This window comes from Loxodonta africana, chromosome 9 (genome assembly GCF_030014295.1).
Source record: "Loxodonta africana isolate mLoxAfr1 chromosome 9, mLoxAfr1.hap2, whole genome shotgun sequence".
In the NCBI taxonomy this organism is placed as follows: Eukaryota; Metazoa; Chordata; class Mammalia; order Proboscidea; family Elephantidae; genus Loxodonta; species Loxodonta africana.
The window spans coordinates 62,684,064-62,708,153 of record NC_087350.1 but is presented as its reverse complement, the minus strand read 5'-3'; the positions used below and the strand labels follow the sequence as shown (position 1 = coordinate 62,708,153).

The following is a 24,090-nucleotide window of genomic DNA, read 5'->3' as shown; positions in this document are numbered from 1 at the left end:
ACACAACACTTTCACTTCTGACCTGCTGTCCACAAAGTTGGGGTTTCCTGCTACCTCTTCAAGATGCCAGCCACAGGCTCCTCACTTCTGACCTACTGGCTCCCACTACCTCTTTGGGTCCGATAATTCACTGGAATGACTCAGAACTCATAGAAAGTGTTATGTTTACAATTACAGCTTTATTACAGCAAAAAAGGATATAAATGAAGAGATGCACAGGACAAGGACTGGGAGAGTTCCCAGCACAAATCTTCCAGGTGCATTCATGTCGTTCACCAACAGGAAGCCCGTGGAGCTTTCCTGTCCAGAACTTTTATTGGCTTCGTTAGATGGTCATGGTTGATGGGATCTGCTCCCTTCCTGGCCCTAAAAGCAGCTGATGTTAGGCCACAGTGGTCTTTCTGGTCAGGCCAGCCCCCAATCATTAACACAAACCCTCAGGTATGATTACCATAACAAAAGCATCTCATTTACTCAGGAAATTCCAAGAGTTTGGAATCCTCTCTCAGGAACTAAGTTCAAAGGCCAAATTACTTGAGGTAAAGAAATTCTTCACCCCACGCTACACTTAATCACATATTAAGCCTCATTTACATATAAATAATAATAATAATAATAATAATAAAATAAATGAAAACTATTCACATTTGCTCTGGCCCCTTCCAGTGCAGATGCAGCAAGAATGATCTTTTGGAAAGACAAGTGTATTCCTGTCACTCCCCTCCTGGCTTCCCATGGCTTTTAGGATAAGGATCAAAGCCCTCAGCAAAGTCTCCAGGCCCCACTAGATCTGGCCCCTGTCTGCTCCTCCTGCCTCATTTCACAGCCCTCTATCCCTCTGTCTTTGCACTCCAGCCTCGCTCCTCTTTCTGGAACATTCCATGTTCTCTTTTGCCTTGTTCTTTCTACCTCAAAAGCTCTCCAATCCTTCCTGACCTCACACTGGGTAGCTACCCCCTTCTCATTCTTTAGTCTAGATCAGGTTCCTTTGTTGTAAACCATTAGAGGTCAAACTTCTTTTCCTTTAAAGCAGCATCGTCCTATGGAAATATAATGTAAGGCACAGGTGTAATTTTAAATCTTCGTTTAAGCAGATTTTTAAAAGTAAAAAGAGGAAGTTAATTTTAATAAGACATTTTATTTAACCCGATATATGAAAATATTATCATGTCAACATGTAAGCAGTATAAAGATTATCAATGAGATATTTTACATTCTTTATTTCTATTTTACTAAGGCTTTGAAATCTGCAGTGCATTTTACACTTAGAGCATATTTCAGCTAGGACTAGCCACATTGCAAATGCTCCATAGCCATATGTGGCTAAAAAAAAAAAAAAAAAATCGAACCCGTTGTCTTATCTAACAGCTGTATCTAACAGCTACAGATCCAGGATCTGCCTGGGTAGCATTTGCTTCTCTGCTGCTTTCCCAGGAGCTAAGCAGCATGTCTGGAACGCAAATCAAGGAAACAAAGAATTGCAAATTATTCCTAGAAATTAACTACAAATGAGTTTGAACAAAGCCATAAGCAAAGAGGTATTAATAGCAACACTTAACATTCGTTAATTCATTTTAAAATGTTTATTGAGCACTTGATGCGTGCCAGCCCTGAGCTACGTGCTGTTACAACGGGCGAGCAAAACAGACAAACTCATTGTCCTTGTGAAGCCTAGAGTTAATGCAGGAGACGGCTAAACAGTAATGCCCACAAATGTGTATGTAACATCAAAGTGAGCTAAATGCTCTAAAGCTGGGCTATCTAATATGGTGGTCACCAGCCACAAACCTCTCAAACCAGATCATAGGTTCAGACCCCTCACTTCTGAAAGTCTTCACCCCATCTCGGGCCACTAAAGTTTGGTTCCCACCCATGGGAGAGAAGCTCTGGGGTCACCCAGAGGACAGGGGGCTGATGATTCTGAGCATGTCAGGCGAACCAGATTTGGTCTTAACCGGTTCTGTGGTCTGCAGACCCCAGCCTCTTATTTTCTTATCTTGGGCAGAAAGTTGGTCGAATGCCTAATAAACATCTGGAGAAACCAGTTAGAAGGGGAGGTGGCTCATGCTACTCTCCTTAGAAGTTAGGAGTTGGTAATGGTGCCCAGAGGCTGGGGTCTCACTGGGGCTGGGGTATTTTGTTTCTCCATGAGTTTCCCATGGGACAAGTCAGACCATTAACCTTAAGGGTCAGAAATCGCATTTTGTCACAAGACTACTGTTAGTCCCCATGGAGCCTTTGTGTGAGTTATAAAAAGTTGCCCCCTCTGGGCATAGGTGGCTCCAGCTGAAAGAGCAGAGCATGGACTAGATTTTAGCACAATCTTGCCTCTTTGTGCAACCTGCCGGATCATATGCAGTGGCCCTGCAAACTCTCTCAAAGCAGTCACTTTGTCTGAGGTGAACTTTTATTAAGCAAATACGCTAGGTTGATGTACAACACCAAAAGGCCCTTATCACAGAAGTCTAGAGATCTATGTTCTCATGAGTAGTAAGTATATCCTAAGCTATTTACATACATTAACTAGTTTAATAGTAAAATAACCCTATTAAAATATTATTATATATTACATAATAATACATGTTATATATTCTTAACTCCATTTTTAACGTATGAGGACCTGAGGCTCAGAGAGGTTAAGTAACTTGCCCATGGTCACTCAGGGAGTAAACGACAGAGCTGGGATTTGAAACCAGCCTCCCATTGCTCCTTGTGTGGTCTGAACAACTACAGCTGGGAACAGGCACAGCCTTTTCTTAAATGTGCGAATACATTCCTTCGTGAGGGGAACAAGGCCTGGAATCCACCCTGTGTCCTGCAGAGGAGATGACTTTGTGACTCTTTGCTGTGGCCTGCTGGTTTATGACCTCAAGACTTGCCCCAACAGGCAACTGCCTCTTTTCCCTGTTATTGTGGGACACTTCCCCAGCACACCCAAGTTATGACAATAGACACCCACTCAGATAATCAGAAAATCCAAACTGGTCTGAAAATTTCAGAGAAGGAATTGTGTAATGTTTTTCTCTTTACACAACAAACTTTTGAAATGCTGTGAGCAAAAAAAAAATGCTGGAATGTGTAGATATTTAGATTCTCTAACAAAGCTAGCTGTTAAAGGAGCCCTGATGTGAAGGCTTTTGTTATGTGGAGGGGCAGATTTGTAAATGAAACACTCACCCCCTGGCCAGATAAAAACAGCAGCTTCCATTTCCTGGCACTCACTACAGACTAGAAACTGTGCCTAAGGCTTCGTATCTCTCATCTCTCTCTTTTTGTTCTGCAGGATTTTATCTTAGAAAATTAATAGAGAGATACTCAGGTTTGACATGCATAAACTCATTTAGTTTATTGCAAGGTAGTCATGGCAAGGCACACAAGCAAGACCTCATAACATTCATTTAGATGCAGAGAATCAGAATGAACAATTACAATGTTAGTTCGATGGTTAGAGTCCCAATCTTTAGACTTAAGGCTTTTTTACCTTTTACTAGAGGTCTCGGGAAGCAGGCTTGACCACAGCTAGAACTCAGTGGAAGTCCCTCATGGCTAGCGTCTGAGGTTGGCAGCAGTGGGCAGAGTCTTTGCAGGCTCTCAGTCTTCAGAGAGAGTAACAGACTAGAGAAATATCCTTTTGCCTCTGCCTTCTCTCAGTTGAGTGATCAAAAATTCAGTGTTTATATGTGAAATTTTCACCTTGGCTAGCATGATAAGAGCCAGTATGACATTAAAGACTAGCATGTTAGAGAGTAGCCTAATGTCATGTTTTTTTCTTCAAGGTTAGGGAGGTTGTTTAGATTTATGTCTCAAGGCTAGTTTACAAAAATTAACTATGTTACATCTTTTTTTTTTTTTAATCACTGCATACCTGGTCGAAGTGAGCTTAATTTAAAGATTGTTTACCATATTCTCCTTATACTTCACATGCTTCTGTGTCTAAGCTTAGAATTTTTCTAAATAACTTTCTAATGACTTAATTTCTAATGATTTATGGTTAATGTTAGAAAGCCTCACAAAGGAGGGCATATTTCTAAGTTCATATTATGAGTAATTATGCATATATATATATATTTTTTTTTTTGAAAGCATAATACTGACTTATACCTTATGGGATTCAAAAGCCTCATAGAAACATACAGAACACGTTTTATAATAGCTTTATTGAGATATAATTCACATATCATACAAGTCTCCCTTTTAAAATGTACCATTTAGTGTTTTTAGCATAGTCACAAGGTTGTGCAACCATCTACTACTACCTGGTTCCAGAGCATGCTCATTACCCCTGTTAAAAATAAAATTTCTACAGGGTTAAGTTCGAGTACAAACTCATAGCTTTATTTCCAATTCATGAATTGGGGGCATCTGCTCTGGAAGTCAGACAAGAGCTCCAAAGGACAAGCAGAAGAGACCAAAGATAATGGGCAAAGTAACGCTGGGCAAAAAGTGATCGGTTAATTCTAAGTTACTTTCCTTATATGGCATACTGGGGACTTCTGTAGCCAGGTTATATGCTATAGCTGAGGCGGTAAGATCAGATTGGTTGATTTAGGTTTCGGCTACTGGGAAGATCAGGCATTTACAGGAAATGGAAACTAGTTAGGGGTTTTGTTTGTGGACATGGGGCTTAGCATAAATGGCTCCGTCTTGGGCCTAGTATAGTCAGGCTAATACCCAAAAAAGAAACCCCATATCTATTAGCAGTCACCTCCTCAGCCCCTGTCAACCACTAATCTATTTTCTGTCTCTTTGGATTTGCCTATTTGAATATTTCATATAAGTGGAACTACACAATATGTGGCCTTTTGTGTCCGGCTTCTTTCACTTAGCATAATGTTTTTGAGTTTCATCCACATTGTAGCATGTATCAGTACTTCTTTCCTTTTTATGGCTGAATAATGTTACACTGCATGTATATACCACATTTTATTCATCCATTCATCAGTTGATGGCCATTTATGTAGCTTTTGCTTTTTAGCTACTATCATTTTTAAATCTTCATCTAACCTCTGTAAAATATGTATTGCTATCCCCCATTTTTTTTTTTTTTTTTTTTATCCCCCATTTGGAAATCCTGGTGACGTAGTGGTTAAGTGCTATGGCTGCTAACCAAAGGGTCAGCAGCTCGAATTAGCCAGGTGCTACTTGGAATCTCTATGGGGCAGTTGACTCTGTCCTATAGGGTCGCTTTGAGTCGGAATTGACTCAGTGGCACTGGGTTTGGTTTTTGGTTTATCCTCCATTTATTATTTGGTTGATTGATTGAATGTATTGTGTTTTCTTGTTGTTGTTATTGTTGTTAGGTACTATCAAGTCCGTTCTGACTCATAGCAATCCTATGTACAACAGAATGAAATACTGCCTGGTCCTGCACCATCCTCACAATCATTGTGACGTTTTAGCCTGTTGTGGCAGCCACTGTGTCAATCCATCTCATTGAGGGTCTTCCTTTTTTTTGCTGACCTTCTACTTTACGAAGCATGATGTCCTTGTCCAGGGACTGGTCCCTCCTGATACAGACAAATTTGTGTTTTCTTAGAGCATCAAAAATTAAAATCTTCCCAAGATTCACTGACCAGCCTTAAAAGTCCCATAGACCAATCAAGTCCTAGAGCTCATATGACAGGAGGCTATGGAGTTCTTTCCAACCTCAACGAAATGAATATGTCCTGCGCTACAAATCCAGCACCCTCTTGAGAACACAGATACCATTCCTATTAAGAAAAATTCTGGTGTAATTTTATGTTCTCAGTACTCGGTAAACTCTAAGAGGTCATTTGGTCCTTTGCATTTAGCCCAAGATTCCTGCAGAAGAGCACAGTGGGTCAGAGGTTCCACTGGCGGCCCTAGCTCGGTTCAAATACCTGGGCTGGCACTTAACCCTTTTGTTACCATTGGTACGACCATGGATTTCGATTCCTACTGACCCTATAGGACAGAGTAGAACTGCCCCCCAGGGTTTCTAAGACTGGTGGATTCCAACTGCTGACCTTTTGGTTATCAGGCAAGGTCTTTACTACTGCACAGCTAGGGCTCCATAATGGTACACCAACCATTTTTTATGCCTCTGAGCCTCCTACATAGCGTGTTATTCCGGTTCTAAAGCATTTAGCCTCAAGGTGGGTCCTTTCTGAAGTGCATGAAGCTCAGCAAACCCCAGTTGATGCCTCACTGTTATGTAGGTTGAGCATTCCATTCATTGAGTGACGCTTCTTGGATATGTTAGTTTTGTAAACTTTTGCCTTTTTTTCCCTTTATTTCTGTTAGATAAGACTTGCGAGGATAATTATAGCTCTCCTGTGTGATAGGGAGCCCTGATGGGTTTGTTTTGGTTTTTCTGTGTCATATATAGAAAACCCAAGGTTCCCCCATGTAACCTAATGGAAAGGCCCCAGCAATAAATTATTACTATAGATTTCATAGGTATATTATCATAGCACAGATCAGTGATGCCAAGTGCCACTAGCCTCATTGGTGGATTATATTAAATTTAGACACACTCATTTAGTAAGCATACATTCCAAGGCTAAAAGCACATGCCATTAAAAAAAAATAGTAACAAAAATTTGGTAACTAAAGGGTGACTGTGGGGAAGTTATTTAACCTGTCTGAGCTTTAGGTTGGTCATTATAAAATGGTACTAATTAAATTATTAAAATGGGAGTTGCTGTGAGGATTAAGTCAAGTTTAGCACAGAGCCTGTCCTATTGTAAACTCAACCATTTCTTTCCTACCTCCCTGTACATGCCAAGTTGCCTTCACCCCCGTCTTAGTCATCTAATGCTGCTATAAGAGAAATACCACAAGTCGATGGCTTGAACAAAGAGAAATTTATTCTCTCACTGTCTAGTAGACTACAAGTCCAAATTCAGGGTCACCTCCAGGAGAAGGCTTTCCCTATTGGCCCTGGAGAAAGGTCTTTGTCATCAGTCTTCCCTTGGTCTGGGAGCATCTCAGCATAGGAACCTCAGGTCCAAAGGACATGCTCTGCTCTCAGAGCTGCTCTCTTGGTGGTATGAAGTTCCTAACTCTCTACTTGCTTCCCTTTCCTTTTATCTCTTGAGAGATAAAAGGTGGTACAGGCCACACTCCAGGGAAACTCCCTTTACACTGGCTTAGGGATGTGGCCTGAGTAAGGGTGTTACATCCCACCCTAATCCTTTTTAATCACAGGCAGAGATTATGATTTATAACACATGGGAAAATCACAAAATGGAAGACAACCACACATGGCCTAACCAAGCTGGTGCATATTTTGGGGGGACACAGTTCAATCCATTACACCCTCAGCTCCACATATGTTGGTCTTTTTCCCCTAATTATTTCCCTCTCATCTTCCCAGACTGATTTTCTGTGTAACTTTTCATTCTCCAGATCTCAGTTTAAATGCCACTTCCTTGAGAGAGCCTCTCTGGATACCTGCACATGCTTCACTCTTTTATTCCTTCTTAAAACAGCCTGCATTTTTTTTTTTCTTTGTAATTTTATCAGTTTGCAATGTTCTATTTATTTTAGTGAGTCCAAATTGTGTGCACCATGAGGGACTTTTTCTCTTTTTAAAAATTGTGGTAAACATGTATGCGCCATTTCAACATTTTTCACATGTACAATTCAGTGACACTGTATTCATCGTGCTGTCCAACCATCACTATTGTCCGTTTCCCAATTTTTCTGTCACCCTTAACAGGGTGACGGAAAGAGCTGGACTGCCAACCAGAAGGTCTGCGGTTGGAATCCACCAGCCCCTCCTTGGAAGCCCCATGGGGCAGTTCTATGCCCAACAGGGCCGCTATGAGTCAGAATCAACTCAACAGCAAGTCTTCTAAGCGATGAGGGACCTTTTCTTGCTCTCTGATATATCCTCACCACCAACATGGGCTACAATCGTAGAAGGCATTCATTATATATTTATGGAAAATAGTCTTTTCCTTGTAAAGATAAACCTCAGTCCAAAGCGGTTAAGCGACAGCAAATCATGGCCTACCTGAAGTCAAGTCTCTCTACTCCTGGTTCAGAACTCCAGCCATGGCGCCTGCCGAGCATTTTCCTAACCTATCCTGTAATGTACTTTGCGTAAAGAAAAGTTACAGAAAGAGAAGGAAAGCAGTGCAAAGTAGCAGAAAGAGATTTGGCTTGGCTCCTCCTCTCCAGAGTTTAATGTGGACATTTTGTAAATTCAGACCCTAGGGGAGCACTGGTGAAGAGCTGACTGCTAAACAAAAGGTTGTCAGTTCAAATCTTACAGCCACTCCTTGGAACCCACATAGGACAGTTCTATTCTGTCCTGTAGGGTCGCTATGAGTTGGAATGGACTCTATAGCTCTGGGTTATAGGTTATGTTGTAAAATAAGCAATTATGGCAATAACCACCCGGCTGGAGGGGTGGAAGGGCCACGCCAACCAAACAACAAACCATAAAAGCGATTTGAAATGGCAGAAGTACTGTGAAGCCGGAAAAGGGCCAAGACGGACGCTGCGCACGCGCAGTCCAGGCCCTCCGCTCTTGCCTTCTCCGCCCCGCCCCATCGCTCCGGAGTCACAAGACGCCAAGCGTCCTCAGGTGACGCGACGCCGCGGGGGTCACGTGACGTCGGGGCGTGGCGCAGGCTCAGGGCGCAGCCGCAGATAATGAGCCTCTGGTCAGCTGACCCGCGCGGGCCGTCGAGCTGATTTAGGCGGGTCGGCTGGGCCTCAGGGTCTCCGTCGCCATGGCCAGTCAGTCGCAAGGCATCCAGCAGCTGCTGCAGGCGGAGAAGCGCGCCGCGGAGAAGGTGTCCGAGGCCCGCAAGCGTGAGTTTCCGTCCCGGGAGGCGAGGCGAGGCGAGGCGAGGCGTGGCGTGGCGTGGCGCGTGCCTGGGGGACGTAGTGGGCCGCGGGAGGTGGCGGTGGATGAGGCCTGAAGGCTTGCGGGGTGTGGGGCTCAATCTTGTCGCTTTCAAAGCTGTCTGCGGCCGAGGCTCCCGAAGGCCTGTGGGTCGACTGGAAGCCGCCATGCGGGCTAGGAGACCGGGCGTGGAGACAGTAATGGCTCACTAGCTTCGTTCTTGGGGTTTGGGAAGCCTGTGAAGTGGGCAGTTCAAAACGGAACTGGTTTTTCCTGGTCCCACCTGGTCCCACGGGCTTCTCCGCCTCAGCGAAGGGAGCCATCAGCCACACAGCTGCACAGTCTGAAAGCCTGATTCCTTTTCACTTCTCTCTCATTCGCCAGGTTTAGTCATTTCACCCCCCCACCCTCACCCACCAGCGTTTTAGTCTAGGACATCAACTTGTCTCAGGCTCCAGGAGCAGCCTAACTCGTTAATTCCGTACTAAATTTTCTTTTTTTAAATGTGTTTGATACGTGCCAAGCATAGTGCCCGATGCATGTGTGATCTCCACTCTCCTGGTATTTGAAGTCCCAATGAAGGAAGCAAGCAGAAGGAAACGCTGCCGGCCCTGTGCCGTCCTCACAGTCCTTGCTGTTGGAGCCCATTGTCGCAGCCACTGTGTCAGTCCATCCCACTGAGGGGTCTTCCTCTTTTTCACTGATCCTCTGTCTACCGAGCATGATGTCTTTTCTGATAAAAAACAAATTTGGGGTTTCTTAAAAAAATTTTTTTTTTTTAGAACGTCAAAAATTACAAGTCAGGGAACATAATTTAAAAAATTTTAAATCTGGGGATGGGAAGAAGTCTTTTCTTATTCTGGTGACTGAAAAGTTCAGTTATTTCAGAGTTACCTTGATACAGTAAGTCCGGTCGTTCTTTTGATATAATATTTACAGAATGACTTTTCAGAAGTCCTGTGATGATCAGAAACAAAAGTTGTATCTGTTGGGAAGGACGTGAGAGTATTTGGGGGATGTGCAAGACCTAGTGCTGGGAAAGAATTAGTTGGAGCACCGTGGAGGTGGGAGTCATGTTTTACACATTTCTGTGTCTCATCAAGCTTGGCACACGGCCTTAAAGATCACAAGTGGCAATTACATATTAACTAAAAGAATGGACTTGTTTTAAAGGAGTAAGTTTATGGCTAATATACATCTCAGAGTTTGCAATAATTAGGAACAGAAGTATTCAGTAGAGCTCCAAATTAGCAAAAACTGGAAATATTGCCTTTCTTGATCTATAATTGTGGCTGACTTGAAAGCCCAGTTAAGAAATGGGAAGAGGTGGTGTGTGACATGGTAAAATGGTCCAATCCAATTTTTTTCATGAAATGACTGCTTTGGACCTTAAAAGTTAAAAAAAAAAAAAAAAAAGAGGGGAGGGGGGTTGTGTTATGGTTTATTTATTTGGAGTGAAACTAAGCCCTGGCTCCCATACTTAAGGCCCAAGACAAATGAGATTTAAAAGAAGGGTAATTTTCAGTTCAAATCTTTATTTTTTGGTGGTTGTTTAAGCTTATCAGGATTGAACTCAAGATAACTTGCTGAAAGGCAGAAGAATGGTATTATCTTGAGTAATTAATTCAGGGAGCTGTGAGAGTTGGGGGTGATCCGGAAAGTGGTATTGTGAAATTACGTGGAGCTGCATAGGTCAGAATTGACTCGATGGCAACAGGTTTGGTTTTTTTTTTTTTTTGGCTGCCTAATATTCTGGTCATAAATGTTGTTTGTAGATTGTTGGTTTGGGAAAACCTTTGGTGTTGAATGTAGCCCAGTATAGCTGATGGGGAAGATAGCATTTGGGGCTGGGGTTGAGGTGGGCTGTTGGAAGACAGTAGGCCCTAATAACAATGGTGTAAATATAGAATTGCAGAAATAGCCCTTTAAGCGGTGCTTAAAAATCAAAAACCACACCCATTGCTGTCAAGTTGATTCCGACTCAGCGACCCTATGGGACAGAGTGGAACTGCCCCCCGTAGGTTTCCAAGGAGTGGCTGGTGTATGGAACGGCCGACCTTTTGGTTAGCAGCTGAACGATGGTGATTGTTTCAGCCTAGCCTCATGGAGTGTTGATATCATTAGGGTCATCGCTGGTCCAAAATCCTGTTAATCAGGAGGTGGAAGGTGAAATTCAATTTCATTCCTCTAAACGGGCCGAGTAAGCTTTGGGCAATTGATATACAGTGATGTATAACAAAATCTAGTTTTAGATGTGGATGGCTTTTGCTCTGAATTAAATAAATGCTCAGATTGATCATCTAGGATGCTTCTTTTTTTTTCCATTTAGGTATTTGAGAAGTTTGATTAATGAGCAGAGAGTCGAAGCATAGAGTATGTGTTGGTTGGTCTTGTGGGCTGTTTTCACACAGGCTGCTAAAACCTAGAGAATTTTTCCAGCTGTACGTTAAAATACTCTCTTCTGGAGTAGTTGGACAATTTGACGAATGTAATCAGTGTCACTGAATTGTATATGTAGAAGTCGTTGAGAAGATGTATGTTTTCTTATGTATATTTTCACCACAGTTAATAAAACTTCTAGAAATCGGCACACTCCTGTCTATCCTCATTTCTCTCAGACGCTTGTGTAGTCTTACAAGCCAGTGTTCCCCTTTCAGCATTCCTTCTCAGTCACTGCCTTCATTACTTACTTCCTTGTGACAGATGTGGTTTAGTTTCCAATATTACATCATCTGCTCCATTAGTTACATTTTAGGTTGATATCCCTTGGGAGCAAATTAGTCTCCTTGCTAAGTTTCTAAGCAGAGCTCCAAGTGTAATCAGCAGCATACTTAGGTGTTTGTTTTCTTGGGAGGAGGAAGAGTTCCCCAGATGGCTCATGTCACCCATTGTATGTTGGTTCTTGGTAGCTGAGACTGTGAGAATATTCTGACATAGTCTAAAAATGTTTTCCTTTCTATCTGACCTGTAGTTAATGGAAGGCATTCCTTTTATCTAGTCACTTCCTAGTTAAGTAAAGTCTGTAGGAGGCATGAACCTGTGAGCTTTGAATTTCCTCTCTCCCGCTTTCCCATACCCTCCTCTTGGGACTGTGTCTTAAAACTTTTTTCTTTAGTTACTGTTAAAAAAAACTTACCATCCCAGTCTCTGCTTGCTTCTCTATTTGTCATTTAGGCACTTCCTGATGTTGTTCTCTCCTTTGCAACCAGGAAAGAACCGGAGGCTGAAGCAGGCCAAAGAAGAAGCTCAGGCTGAAATTGAACAGTACCGCCTGCAGAGGGAGAAAGAGTTCAAGGCCAAGGAAGCTGCCGTGAGCCCCCATTTATTTTCATTACTGCATTAGTTTCTGGAAGTTCCGCTTTCCCCCTGGCATTCAAGATAGCCAACATAGCTGAAAGAGTCTGATAGAATTTATTATTATTCTGTATTTTATGGGCTGCTCAGGCTCAGTTTCTTTTCATCATGATCAGTTAAAAACATTGAATCCTAGTCTTCATTTATTCAGTTGTTTAACAGATACCTATTGAGCAGTTCACTTGTGCCAGGTACTGGCCTGGGTGCTGGTGAACCACCTGTGAATGGAAAGAGACATGGATCCTATGCTCATAGACCTTATAGTCTGGTGGTCAGGGAAATGCAGCTTTTAAAATGTAAGTCATGCATTTTAAAATGTGAAAAGTGCTGTGAAGGTCATAACAGAAATGAAATGGAACCACACTTTAGTGTAATATACATACAGAGGGATTTATCAGTAATGTGTCATGCATACAATAAAAAGAGATCACAGAAGCAGGGAAGGAATGAAGAAGGGATTCACACAGAAAAACTATCAGAACTCTTGGATGCAAGTAACAGAAAACAATCAAAACTGTTTCAAGCAAAATAGAATTTATTGGCCTTCGTAATTAAAAACCCAGGTGAAAGGTTTTTACCTTGATCCAAGAGCTTAAATAATGTTCTGAGGACCCTATTTCTATCTCTCAATTCTGCCTTTTGTGCTGTGGGCTTCACTGTCAGTCTCAAGGCTTATGTTGTGGTCTCCAGTAGTTCCAGGCATATATCCTCCCAGGTTCAAGTCCAGTGATTAAAGAAGGTACATGGTTCGCAGTTAACAGTGTAGATTTCACTCATCTTTGCATTGGGTGGTTAAAGTGCTGTTAAGACTTCAGTGTTTCTCTGGCTGTTGAATTGGGAGCTGATTGGTGCTGTAAATTGTTAAGACTGCCCTCAAAACAATGAGGAAACACTGTTGTGTAAAGGCAGCCTTCTCCTCAGTTTTACACTGTGCACTGCAGTCGCTTTTAGAGACAGTGTTGCACTGTCTGGTTGCAAGGTTGGCCACCAAAGTGATTGGATCAGCTGATGCTCTCATTAATCCTGGGAATACCTGGCTTCCTCCACATGCCCTTCAGTCAGGAGATTCCATTGCTTGGTAAATGTTGCTCCTGGCCGCTCAGCACCGTCCTGACATTCCCCCTATGTCGTTGCTCCCAACTCCAGGCTCTGGGGTCCCATGGCAGTTGCAGCAGTGAAGTGGAGAAGGAGACCCAGGAGAAGATGACTATCCTCCAGACCTACTTTCTGCAGAACAGGGATGAAGTCCTGGATAACCTCTTGACCTTTGTCTGTGACATCCGCCCAGAAATCCATGAAAACTACCGCATAAATGGATAAAGAAAAAGGAAACACCTGTTCCATGGATTGGCATTTTAGATGGCTCCCTCTCATGGAATAAGAAGCTTTAGCAAAGCTAGAGTTATGTTCTTGTGAAAAGGCGTTAAATTATTTCTGTGTATTATAAGTAGCTAGCTTTACTTTTTAGAGAGTAGCAAACCTAATACTTTGTACAAACTTAGAGTTTATCCAAAGATTTCATCTTTTTTATCTCATTTCATATAAATTTAATGGGTATACACTGCGTTTTCCTATGCTTCTTAGCTGAAGCAACATATATAGCTATGTGACTTTTGTTTCTTAGATATCTAGTACAAAAAACAATTCTTTGAAGAAAGAAAGGGGTTAAATATTTCATTCCCCTAAAGCTTTCTTGAAGGTCAGGGGCTTTATCAATGAAAAAGTAGTAAATAGCTTTTTTGTAACTTGTGTAAACAGTAGCCAGCCTTAAAATAATCCTTTCTGTTTAAGGGGTAGAACAATGAACACTAGTGTAGTTGTTTGGGCTGCTTTTAGTTTCTCTTAATAGAAATTACTAGATAATAGAATCTAAGTCTTGTCACTTGTAATTACTTAATGTACTGGTAATCACTTAAAAGTAAAGATTCTTTGGAATGCATTGTTTCCCTCTGGTGTATCTTTTGATAATGCAAAGTACACTTCGACCCAGATACCCAGCAGAATTGCACGTGCATCACATACACACATTCATAATAGAAAATATTCATGATAGATATCTTAGTAGGAAGGAAGTTGACTGTGACTTAACCCAGCAGCCTTTTTGAAAAACAGCAAACAACTAGTGAGTCTGTAGTTGTCTTTTCTCTAGAACACCCTGTACTGGAGCAGCCGTGGGCTGTCGAGCACAGTTCCTTCTTACTGGACTAAATGATGTATATAATACCTGTAGTAACTTCACACTAGTGTTTACGTTAAATGCCAGGTGACCATCTAGTAGCCAGGTTTCTTTGGCTGCAAAATAATTTCTGGTAGGTAGAAGCAGTTGAAAGAGAACATTATGGAATTTCCTTGCTTGTTCTGAAATAGTATGAGAATTGGATGGCCTTTAAAAAGTCTATTTTATGCAACAGGATGGGTTGATCTCAGGTCACTTTCATCTCTAGTTATTGTTCATTTCTTTGTTCCTCTTTATAGTAGAACTACTCGGAAGAATTTTCTGTACTAGCTGTCTGCCATCTTTTACTCTCAAAACCACTCTAATTAGGCTTGCCACTCCTTTGAAACTGCTTGTTCTCGTCAGCAGTGAAGCCCAAGTTGATAAATCCTGTTTGACTCTTTCTTCATTATTCTTTGACAGGGTTGACCATTCCTTCCTTGAACCACTTCTGTAACTTCCATTATGCAGTGGTGTGCTACCTTGCTTCTTAGTCTCTTGCTGATTCCTCATTTTTTCTTGGGCTTCTCTACATTTCATGGCTTTAAATACAATTTATACTGAATACTCCCAAATTTATATCTGTAACCTCCCTCTCCTGAACTAGATTCATATCACATTGCTTATTTGATATTTTGACTTGGATGTCTAGTAAACATCTTCAGCTTACCATGTCCCTAACTGTATACAGGTAAGACTTCACTCTTGTTGCTAAATACAGCTACTCTTAGCCTCTACTTTTCTGCAAAAAACAGATTTCCCAACCGTGAAAATGATGAATCATGAAAAACACCTGTATTTACTGCTTTAGACCCATTACCTTTAGCCTGGTTGCCACCAGTATTTGTATCCTGGATTAATAGGGTTGTATTTATTTACATAACTTTGACTCTTCCAGCCAAGCAGCTGGAGGTTGCTGAAGTCGCAGAAGCCAACATAGGAGTATTTTGAAAGGGGAGTGATCAGTGGTCAGTTGAGAGGCCGAGATAAGATCTGGAAAGTGCCCACTGGGTTAACAATAGCCAGGTGACCTGGGAGAGAGGAGCCTAAAGAATTGTGGTGGAGAGTGAGTATAAAGTGAGGAAGTAAAGAGATGCAGTAGTGGTTGGTGGGAGGAGGTGGTAACAGGGTTTAAATGCTGAGGGGGAAGGGAGTAGAGAGGAAGAGTGTTCCAGGCAAAGGTTTCTCTGGGTGGGGCAGGATCCAGGGCACTGGTGGAGGGATTAACTCTGCAGTCCTCGACCCTAATTGTTCCCAGGGAATTGTGAAGATAGTTGGTGCTCAGGCCCCCCCTGGACCAGTTGATTCAGCCTTGGGGTGGGGCCAGGACTATGTTGTTTTTAAATTTCCCTGGGAATACTAAAAAAAAGGGGAGAGAAAATGTTTAATTTTGGCAGAACTTGAGAAATTTGCATTTGTGTTTTAAGAGGGCGCTGGTGATTCAGTGGTAGAGTTCTTACCTTCCATGCTGGAGACCCAGGTTCCTTTCCTGGTCAGGGCATCTGCTGTGCAGCCACCACCCTTCTGTCAGTGGAAGTTTGCACTTTGTTAATGCTGAAGAGGTTTGTTTCAATGGAGCTTCTAGGCTAAAACTAGGAAGAAAGACACGGTGATCTACACATAAAAATCGGTTATTGAAAACCCTGTAGAGCACAGGATAGAATGTTGTTGCTGTCAAGCCTATTCTGACTCTTGGTGACCCTGTGCGTGGGGAGTAGAAACTGCTCCAGAGGGGTTTTCAAGGCTGTGACCTTCCAGAAGCAGATCATCAGTCCTGCCTTCCGAGACATCTCTGTGGATTCCAACCACCAACCTTTCAGCTAGTAGTTGAGTGCTTAACCATTTGCGCCACATGGAGACTCCTCAGGATGGGATGTTGGGTGCTGTCGAGTCAGTTCCGACCCAGACCCTGAAATCTCAGTTGCTTAATATAACAGGTTTGTTTCTTGCACAGTGCCATACAAGTTCAGCGACTTTCCAGGGCAGCTGTCTTCCATGCATTGGGTCAGTGATTCAGATTACTTCCACCTCAGCCTATGACTTCCACAATTGTAGAGGCAAACCTGCTCCAATTCTTAAACGCTTCATGACTTGTTCTCAGCCCAGTGGCCAGCCTGGGGCCATGACCAACCTACCTGCAAGGGAGACTAAGAAGGAGATTTCATGAGTATTCACGGAGCATAAAATGTCTGCTACAATTGTTAGCAGTAGCTTATACATGGCATGTAGTGTTTTAAGAACTTTTAACTAATCCTCATAGGCAAAACCCTGGTGGTGTAGTAGTTAAGAGTTTGGCTGCTAACTAAATGATCAGCAGTTCAAATCCACCAGGCGCTCCTTGAAACTCTATGGGGCAGTTCTACCCTGTCCCATAGGGTTGCTATGAGTCAGAATTGATGGCAACAGGTTTTGTTTTTTTTAATCCTCATAGCAACTCTCACAAGATGAGGCACAGAGAGGTTAGGAACCAGCCCAAGGATGCACAGTGATAGAGCCAAGATTTGGAAACTGTCAATCTGGCTTTAGCATCTGTTGATGAACCAGTGTGCGTACGTTAAGCTCATACTGAGTTTCATAGTGTATCTCACCCATATGATTCTTTTTTCCTTAGAAACAAAACAAAATAGTTGCCGTAAGCCAAATGACTTGTGGTGACCCCATATCTCTCCCAAGCCCTAGGCTGATGCTGTTCACTTGCCCTCTGAGCAATTTCCCATCCTGTGGACCTGATGTCTAGGGAGAAGGATGTCCCTAATATTGCCTATAGCCAGTATGGAAACTCTGACCATTCTGTTTGGTGCCACAGCTCAGATCTACTCAAGCTTTCCCTGACGTAAGGCATAAAATAAAGTAAGGCAGACCCCCTGTGTAACATCTTATACAAAGTCCTTGAAGAATTACCACTTCATGGATGGATGGCAAAAAAATTGAAGCTCTGAAAGGTGAAATAACTTATCAGAGGCTACACATGGAATCTCTGCATGTTTCTTTAGCGAGGGTCATGTAACGTCTAGCCAGAGTCCTTGGGTGGTACAAACATTTCATGTGTTCACCCGGTAACTGAAAGGCTGGCGGTTTGGCTCCACCCAGGGGTTGCCTCATTCATCTCGTTTTCAGTTGTGCCACATCAGCAAATGAAGGTCCTGAAAGCTTGACTCCATTCATGTCATTAAAATCGACCCTATTTGAGGAGGCAGCCCTTCCCCAGTCGTCTTTTGAGTGCCTTCCAACTTGAGGGGCTCATCTTCTGGCACTATTTCAGACAATGTTCCACTGCTTTTCATAAGGTTTTCACTGGCTAACTCTTTTCGGAATTTGACTGCCAGGTCCTTCTTCCTAGTCTGTCTTAGTCTAGAAGCCTAGCTGAAAACTGTCTGCCATGGGTGACCCTGCTGGTATTTGAATACCAGTGGCATAGCTTCCAGCATCACAGCAACATGCAAGCCCCCAAAGTGCCACAAAGTGACAGACATGTGGACAGAGTCACTATACCAAAAAGAATTGGTTGACGTTCAGTCATTTCAGGAGGTAGCGTATGATCGGGAACCGATGGTATGGAAGGAAGAGATCCAAGCTGCACTAAAGACACTGGCGAAAACAAGGCTTCAGGAATTGATGGAGTACCAATTGAGATGTTCCAGCAAACGAATGGAGCACTGGAAGTGTTCATTTGTCTATGCCAAGAAATTTGGAGGAGAGTTATCTGGCCAACCAACTGGAAGAGATTCATATTTATGCCTATTCCAAAGAAAGGTGACCAAACGGAATGCAAAATTTATCAAACAATATCATTAATATCACACACAAGTAAAATTTTGCTGCAGATTATTCAAAAGTAGCTGCAGTAGTACATTGACAGGAAACTCAGAAATTCAAGCCGGATTCAAAAGAGGACGTGGAACCAGAGATATCATTGCTGATGTCAGATGGGTCCTGGCTGAAAGCAGAGATACCAAAAAGAGTTTTACCTGTGTTTTATTGACTATGCAAAGGCGTTCAACTGTGTGGATCATAACAAATTATGGATAACATTGCAAAGGGTGGGAATTCCAGAACAGTTAATTGTGCTCATGAGGAACCTGTACGTAGATCAAGAGGCAGTCGTTTGAACAGAACAAGGGAATTCTGTGTGGTTCAAAGTCAAGAAATGTGTACATCAGGGTTGTGTTCTTTCTTCATACTTACTCAATCTGTAGGCTAAACAAAGAATCCAAGAAGCTGGACAAATTGAAAACCGTGACATCAGGATTGGAGGAAGACTCATTAACAACCTGTGTTATACAGATGACACAACCTTGCTTGCTGAAAGTGAAGAGGAGGCTTGAAGCACTTAACTGATGATCAAAGACCACAGCCTTCAGTATGGATTACACTTCAACACAGAGAAAAGAAAAATCCTCAGAAATGGACCAGTAAACAACATCATGATAAAAGGTAAAAATATTGAAGCTGTCAAGGATTTCATTTTACTTGGATCCACAATCAACACCCATGGAACCAGCAGTCAAGAAATCAAATGACACATTGCATCGGGCAAATCTGCTGCACAAGATCTCTTTAAAGTGCTAAATAGCAAAGATGTCACCTTGAAGACTAAGATGCATCTGACCTAAGTCATGGTGTTTTCAATCCCCTCATATGCGTGGGAAAGCTGGACAATAAGGAAGACTGAAGAAGAATTGATGCCTTTGAATTGTGGTGTTGGAAAAGAATATTGAATATACCACAGACTGCCAAAAGAATGAACAAATCTGTCTTGGAAGAAGTACAACCAGGATGCTCCTAAGAAGCAAGGATGGCGAGACTACATCTCACATACTTTGGACATGTTATCAGGAGGGACAGTCCCTGGAGAAGGACACCATGCTTGGTAAAGTAGAGGGTCAGTGAAAAAGAGGAAGATTCTCAATGAGATGAACTAACATAGTGCTGTAACAATGGGCTCATGCATAGCAATGGATGTGAGGATGATGCAGGACTGGGCAGTGTTTCGTTTTATTGTACTTACAGGGTTGCTACGAGCTGGAACTGGCTCAACAGCACCTAACAACAACAACGAAGGTTGCCTCAGATAAAAGGCCTGGTGATCTACTTCCAGAAAATCAGCCAGTGAAAACCATATAGAGCACAGTTCTACTTTGACAAACATGGGGTTGCCATGAGTTGGAGGTAACTCCAAGGCAGCTGGTCTGTAACTTTTAGCAAGACAAGTCTATGATGTGCTAGGAACCTATCATGTATATGAACATACAACAGCCCAGGGGGATAAGCACTGTGATTCCAGTTCTATGGATGAGAAAGCTGAGGCTTTGAATGTTCAAGGTCACAGAGCAAGAAAGTGACAGAGCCGGAATCAAGCCAGATCACCCCACAGGCTGCCTCTGAAAAGCTGCTATCCTCTGCCTTCAGGCTTTGGCAGAGGATGTTGGTGGGCGGGGTAGTCAGCCTTGTGTAACCCTGATAAAGCTTCTGGGTCACAGTGAGCGACATCTGTAACTCACATTCTGCATTTGGCACATTTGGCCTTTCTTCCACGTTGAGAAGAGCGATAGTACCAAAAGTAAATGAAAGCCCTGCAGCGGAAAGGACATGCCCTGATGAGTCCTGCTGCCCCTCCATTTTTCACCTCTTTTATTTTCTCTCTCCTGCAGGGACAGTCTGGCAGATCTCAGAGTGTTTTTCGCCTGTCAATTCATCTCTTATGACTTCAGTGGCTCTGAAATTACTGAAAAAGCTTCTGCACAAGCAGGCAGTTTGAGTTTTGTTTTGGCTCTTTTTTTTTTTAATTTCTTCCTGTGCAAGTAGGCAGGTCTTAAGAGGCAGGCTAGGTGCATTCTTGTCTTTATTGAAAGATCAGATTCTTTTCTTTATTGAGAGATCTGGCAGGTGGTTCGGGGAGAAGAAGCTGCCAGGTCAGCTGCATTCTTGTCTTTATTGAAAGATCAGATTCTTTTCTTTATTGAGAGATCTGGCGGGTGGTTCAGGGAGAAGAAGCTGCCAGGTCATCATGTCAACATCTATCTTCCCTGACTTAAAAAACTTGAAGTGACGCTGACTGGCTCCTGGGTCAAGTTTGAACTCAAGGCCATAGCTCACTGTGTTTAGAGGGATGACTGATGAGAACGAGTGGGCTTGGAGAGTCAGGGGGAAGACAACACTTTTCTTCCTCCTACCGTACAATAACTTAAAAAGGGAGAAGTGGCAGTATTCCAGAACAGATCGCAACAGTTGAAGATGAGATTAGGAGGGGAGCTAGGCTGGTTGCTCCGAGAGCATGATTGGATTGTCTACTATTGTATTATGAGGTTTTAAAGGGGAAAAGACCGGACTGTACAACTCTCTGGTTAAAGGACCAATTACCTTCAATTACTGCCCCCCCTCCCCAAACATAGGTTGAGTTCTTCCGCTTCCAGAAGCTATTCCCTCTGTACCTGTCCTGTAGCCTTGTACCTAGTGTGGAATCCCTGAGGTCCTCCAGGGGATTGTTTGCCTTCCTGACAGGAATTCAGAGTTCTTGTTTTTTTTCTGGTTTTGACCCAGTTTCCTGACAAACAACATGTGATTTGTTTTAATCTCAGTACACCTCCTGACAAGGACAGCAGTGTGTTCAGTTCCCAACGTTCATACACTGTTAGCCTATGTTGTGTATATGCTATAGTGGTGTTATCACTTGGTGGATATAACTTCTTAGAGTTGAAATAGATGTAATGGAACATTCTGTGGAACATGTTTTTGGAAAATAATTTTTAAAAAACAGCTCACAATTTAGAAAACATCAATTAAAATCCAGGAATAATTCAAGGTGATTGATATACATAATCTAATTCTCCCACCATCTCTCTGACATAGGTGTTCTTTTTCTATCTGACAAATTAGGAAACAAAGGCTCTGAGAGATAAAGTCACTTGCCCAAGGTCACAGACCTAATTAGTGACAAAGCCTGGATTTGAACCCAGGTCTGTCTGACTTCCCAGTCTGAATTGCTGTATGATTTAGTTCAGTTTGTTTAGGCCGTGGGAATGTTTCAAGCAGTATGTTTCTAAGAGTTTAGTAAGTCAGTGAATCTAAAATTGGCTGGCTAGTTCCAAAATCCAAGATCTAATTTAAAAAAAAAATTTTTTTTTTGTTGTGCTTTAGGTGAAAGTTTACAGGGCAAATTAGTTATCCATTTGATAGTTTATACACAAAGTGTTTCATCACCTTGGTTTTTTTCGCTACAATGAATGCGTGAGCACTCTCCCCATTTCCGCCCTGGGTTCTCCATTTTCTTTCGTCCTGATTTTCTACCCCTTCCTGCCATCTCATCTTTGCTTTTGGGCAGGTAATGAATGCCCTTTTGATCTGGTATAATTGGCTGTTCTAAGGAGTACCTCTCGGGTGTTATTGTTTATTTTATGTGCTTGTCTGTTGTCTGGCTGGGAGGTGGGCTCTGGGAATGGCTTCATTTCCAGGTCAGAAGGGTGTCTTCGGGCCATCATCTCGGGGTTGCTCCAGTCTCTGTCAGACCTGCAAGTCTGGTCTTTTTTGTGAATTTGATATTTTGTTCTACAATTTTCTCCTGCTCTGTCCAGGACCCTCTGTTGTGATCCAGTCAGAGCAGTTGGTAGTGGTAGCTGGGCACCATCTAGTTTTTACGGTCTGGGGGTCATGTAGTCTGTGGGTCATGTGGTCCATTATTCCTTTGTACCAATTGCTCCCTTGGGTCTTTGGTGTCCTTAACATTCCCTCACTTCAGACAGGGAGAGACCAATAGTTGTATCTTACATGGCCACTCAGAAGCTTTTGAGACCCCAGATGCTACTCATGAAAGTAGGATGCAGAGTGTTGTCTTTACGCACTGTTGTGCCAATTGATATAGATGTCTCCTGAGTCTATGGTCCTTTGTCTTCCAGCCTAGGGACTTCATCCTGTGAGGTGTTTGGTTATGTTAAAGAGATTTCCCTGACTAACCCCCTTGTTTGCTCTATTGTCTATATTAATATATGAGCCACACCTACAGTCATGTATGTAGAAATATCCACTACCAATCCTGTGTTTACTGGTTGATGTGTTCCTTTATATCCTCCCGCACCTCTTGATATACTACCTACCTGTTTGTCCATTCGTAAATTATTGTTTGTTGATACTATTGCATTCCTCTCAGTGTCCTCTCTTGCCTTGGTCATGTTGTACTGTTGTTGTTAGGTGCTGTTGAGTTGGTTCCGACTCATAGCAACCCTGTGTACAACAGAACGAAACACTGCCGGGTCCGGTGCCATCTTTACAATGGTTGTTAATGCTTGAGCCCACTGTTGCAGCCACTGTGTCAATCCATCTCGTTGAGGGCCTTCCCCTTTTTGGCTGACCCTCCACTTTACCAAGCATGATGTCCTTCTCCAGGGACTGATTCCTCCTGATAACATGTCCCAAGTATATGTGAGATGTTGTCTCGCCATCCTTGCTTCTAAGGAGCTCTCTGGCTGTACTTTTTCCAAGACAAGATTTGTTCATTCTTTTGGCAGTCTGTGGTATATTCAATATTCTTTACCAATACCACAATTCAAAGGCATCAGTTCTTCAGTTTTCCTTATTCATTGTCCAGCTTTTGCATGTTGTACTGAATTCCCCCATATTGTGTACTGCCTTTCCCTTCACCAATATTACTTGTGTCTTCTATCTAATTGCTAATTTTCCCTCCCTCCCCCTCCAAGATCTAGTTTTTGATCTTCACTTTTTCTCTTATGCATCCAGTGTTTCTGAGACTCTCCCCTGTACCGTCTGCTGCCACACTTAAGGGTCTGCAGGCTAGGAGAAGTTCATTCCCTCTGGTTACTTCATCTAGGGTACCTAATAGTGTCATCAGCTAGTTCTCAGACATACACCTGCAAACCTTGTGAACCAGATAGGACAAATGAGACAACTGCTGAGTAAGGGTGGCTTTGGCTGAGGTTTGTGGTTATTTGGATTTATCTGTAGTTGAGGCCCCGATGATTTCATTCATATCTAGTCAATCACTAAAAACATTTAAGAAATGCTGAGGGCAGGGAGTTTGAGGCACAACTATGAACTTAGGCAGAAACAGCCCTTATGCCCAAAAGGCTAATTATTCTGTTTTTGGGAAAGAGGGCATTGCTTAATACCCATACCATGTGATATATGTGACCATGGGTAACGAGGGTTATTATGGGAATGGGGTACTGACCTAGGGACTTTCCTTGCCTAGGACAGGAAAGGACTCCCAGAAGAGGGGCCCTTTCATTTGCTATCCGAGAATGAGCTGGTCACCTGATGAGGTGGAGGCAGGGTTTAGAGGTTACCTTCCAGATGGAAAGGGAAGGCAACCACCAGAACTGGAAGTGAGAGAGAACATGGTATGTAAGAGGAATTGAAAGATGGCCTCTATTCTTAGAGCTTAGAGTTTTTAGGGGTTAGGGTGTGTCTTAGTTATCTAGTGTTGTTATCTAACAGAAATACCAGCAGTGGATGGCTTTAACAAACAAAAGTTTATTCTCTTACTGTCTAAGAAGTCCAAATTCAGGGCACCAGCTCCAGGGGAAGCCTTTCTCTCCCTGTTGGCTCTGGAGGAAGGTCTTTGTCACCAATCTTCCCCTGGTCTAGGAGCTTCTCAGTGCAGGAACCTCAGGTCCAAAGGACACACTCTGCTCCAGGCTTTGCTTTCTTGGTGGTATGAGGTCCCCCGTCTCTCTGCTCTCTTCTGTCT

The 24,090-nt window shown here is 42.7% G+C and overlaps 1 protein-coding gene across 1 annotated transcript; it reads left to right on the top strand.

Annotated features, from left to right (window-relative positions):
* The first annotated feature begins 8,643 nt into the window (after positions 1-8,643).
* On the top strand, positions 8,644-14,114 carry ATP6V1G1 (ATPase H+ transporting V1 subunit G1). Its single transcript, XM_003407786.4, has 3 exons — positions 8,644-8,787; positions 12,031-12,131; positions 13,322-14,114. Exons 1-3 carry the CDS (start codon positions 8,706-8,708, stop codon positions 13,493-13,495), a joined length of 357 nt encoding a protein of 118 aa, XP_003407834.2. The 5' UTR covers positions 8,644-8,705; the 3' UTR covers positions 13,496-14,114.
* Positions 14,115-24,090: the final 9,976 nt, after the last annotated feature.

Coding starts and splice junctions, on each gene's coding strand:
- ATP6V1G1 (XM_003407786.4), top strand. CDS start 8,706: ATGGCCAGTCAGTCGCAAGGCATCCAGCAGCTGCTGCAGGCGGAGAAG. Junction 8,788..12,030: donor GGTGTCCGAGGCCCGCAAGC/GTGAGTTTCCGT, acceptor CTTTGCAACCAG/GAAAGAACCGGAGGCTGAAG. Junction 12,132..13,321: donor TCAAGGCCAAGGAAGCTGCC/GTGAGCCCCCAT, acceptor TCCCAACTCCAG/GCTCTGGGGTCCCATGGCAG.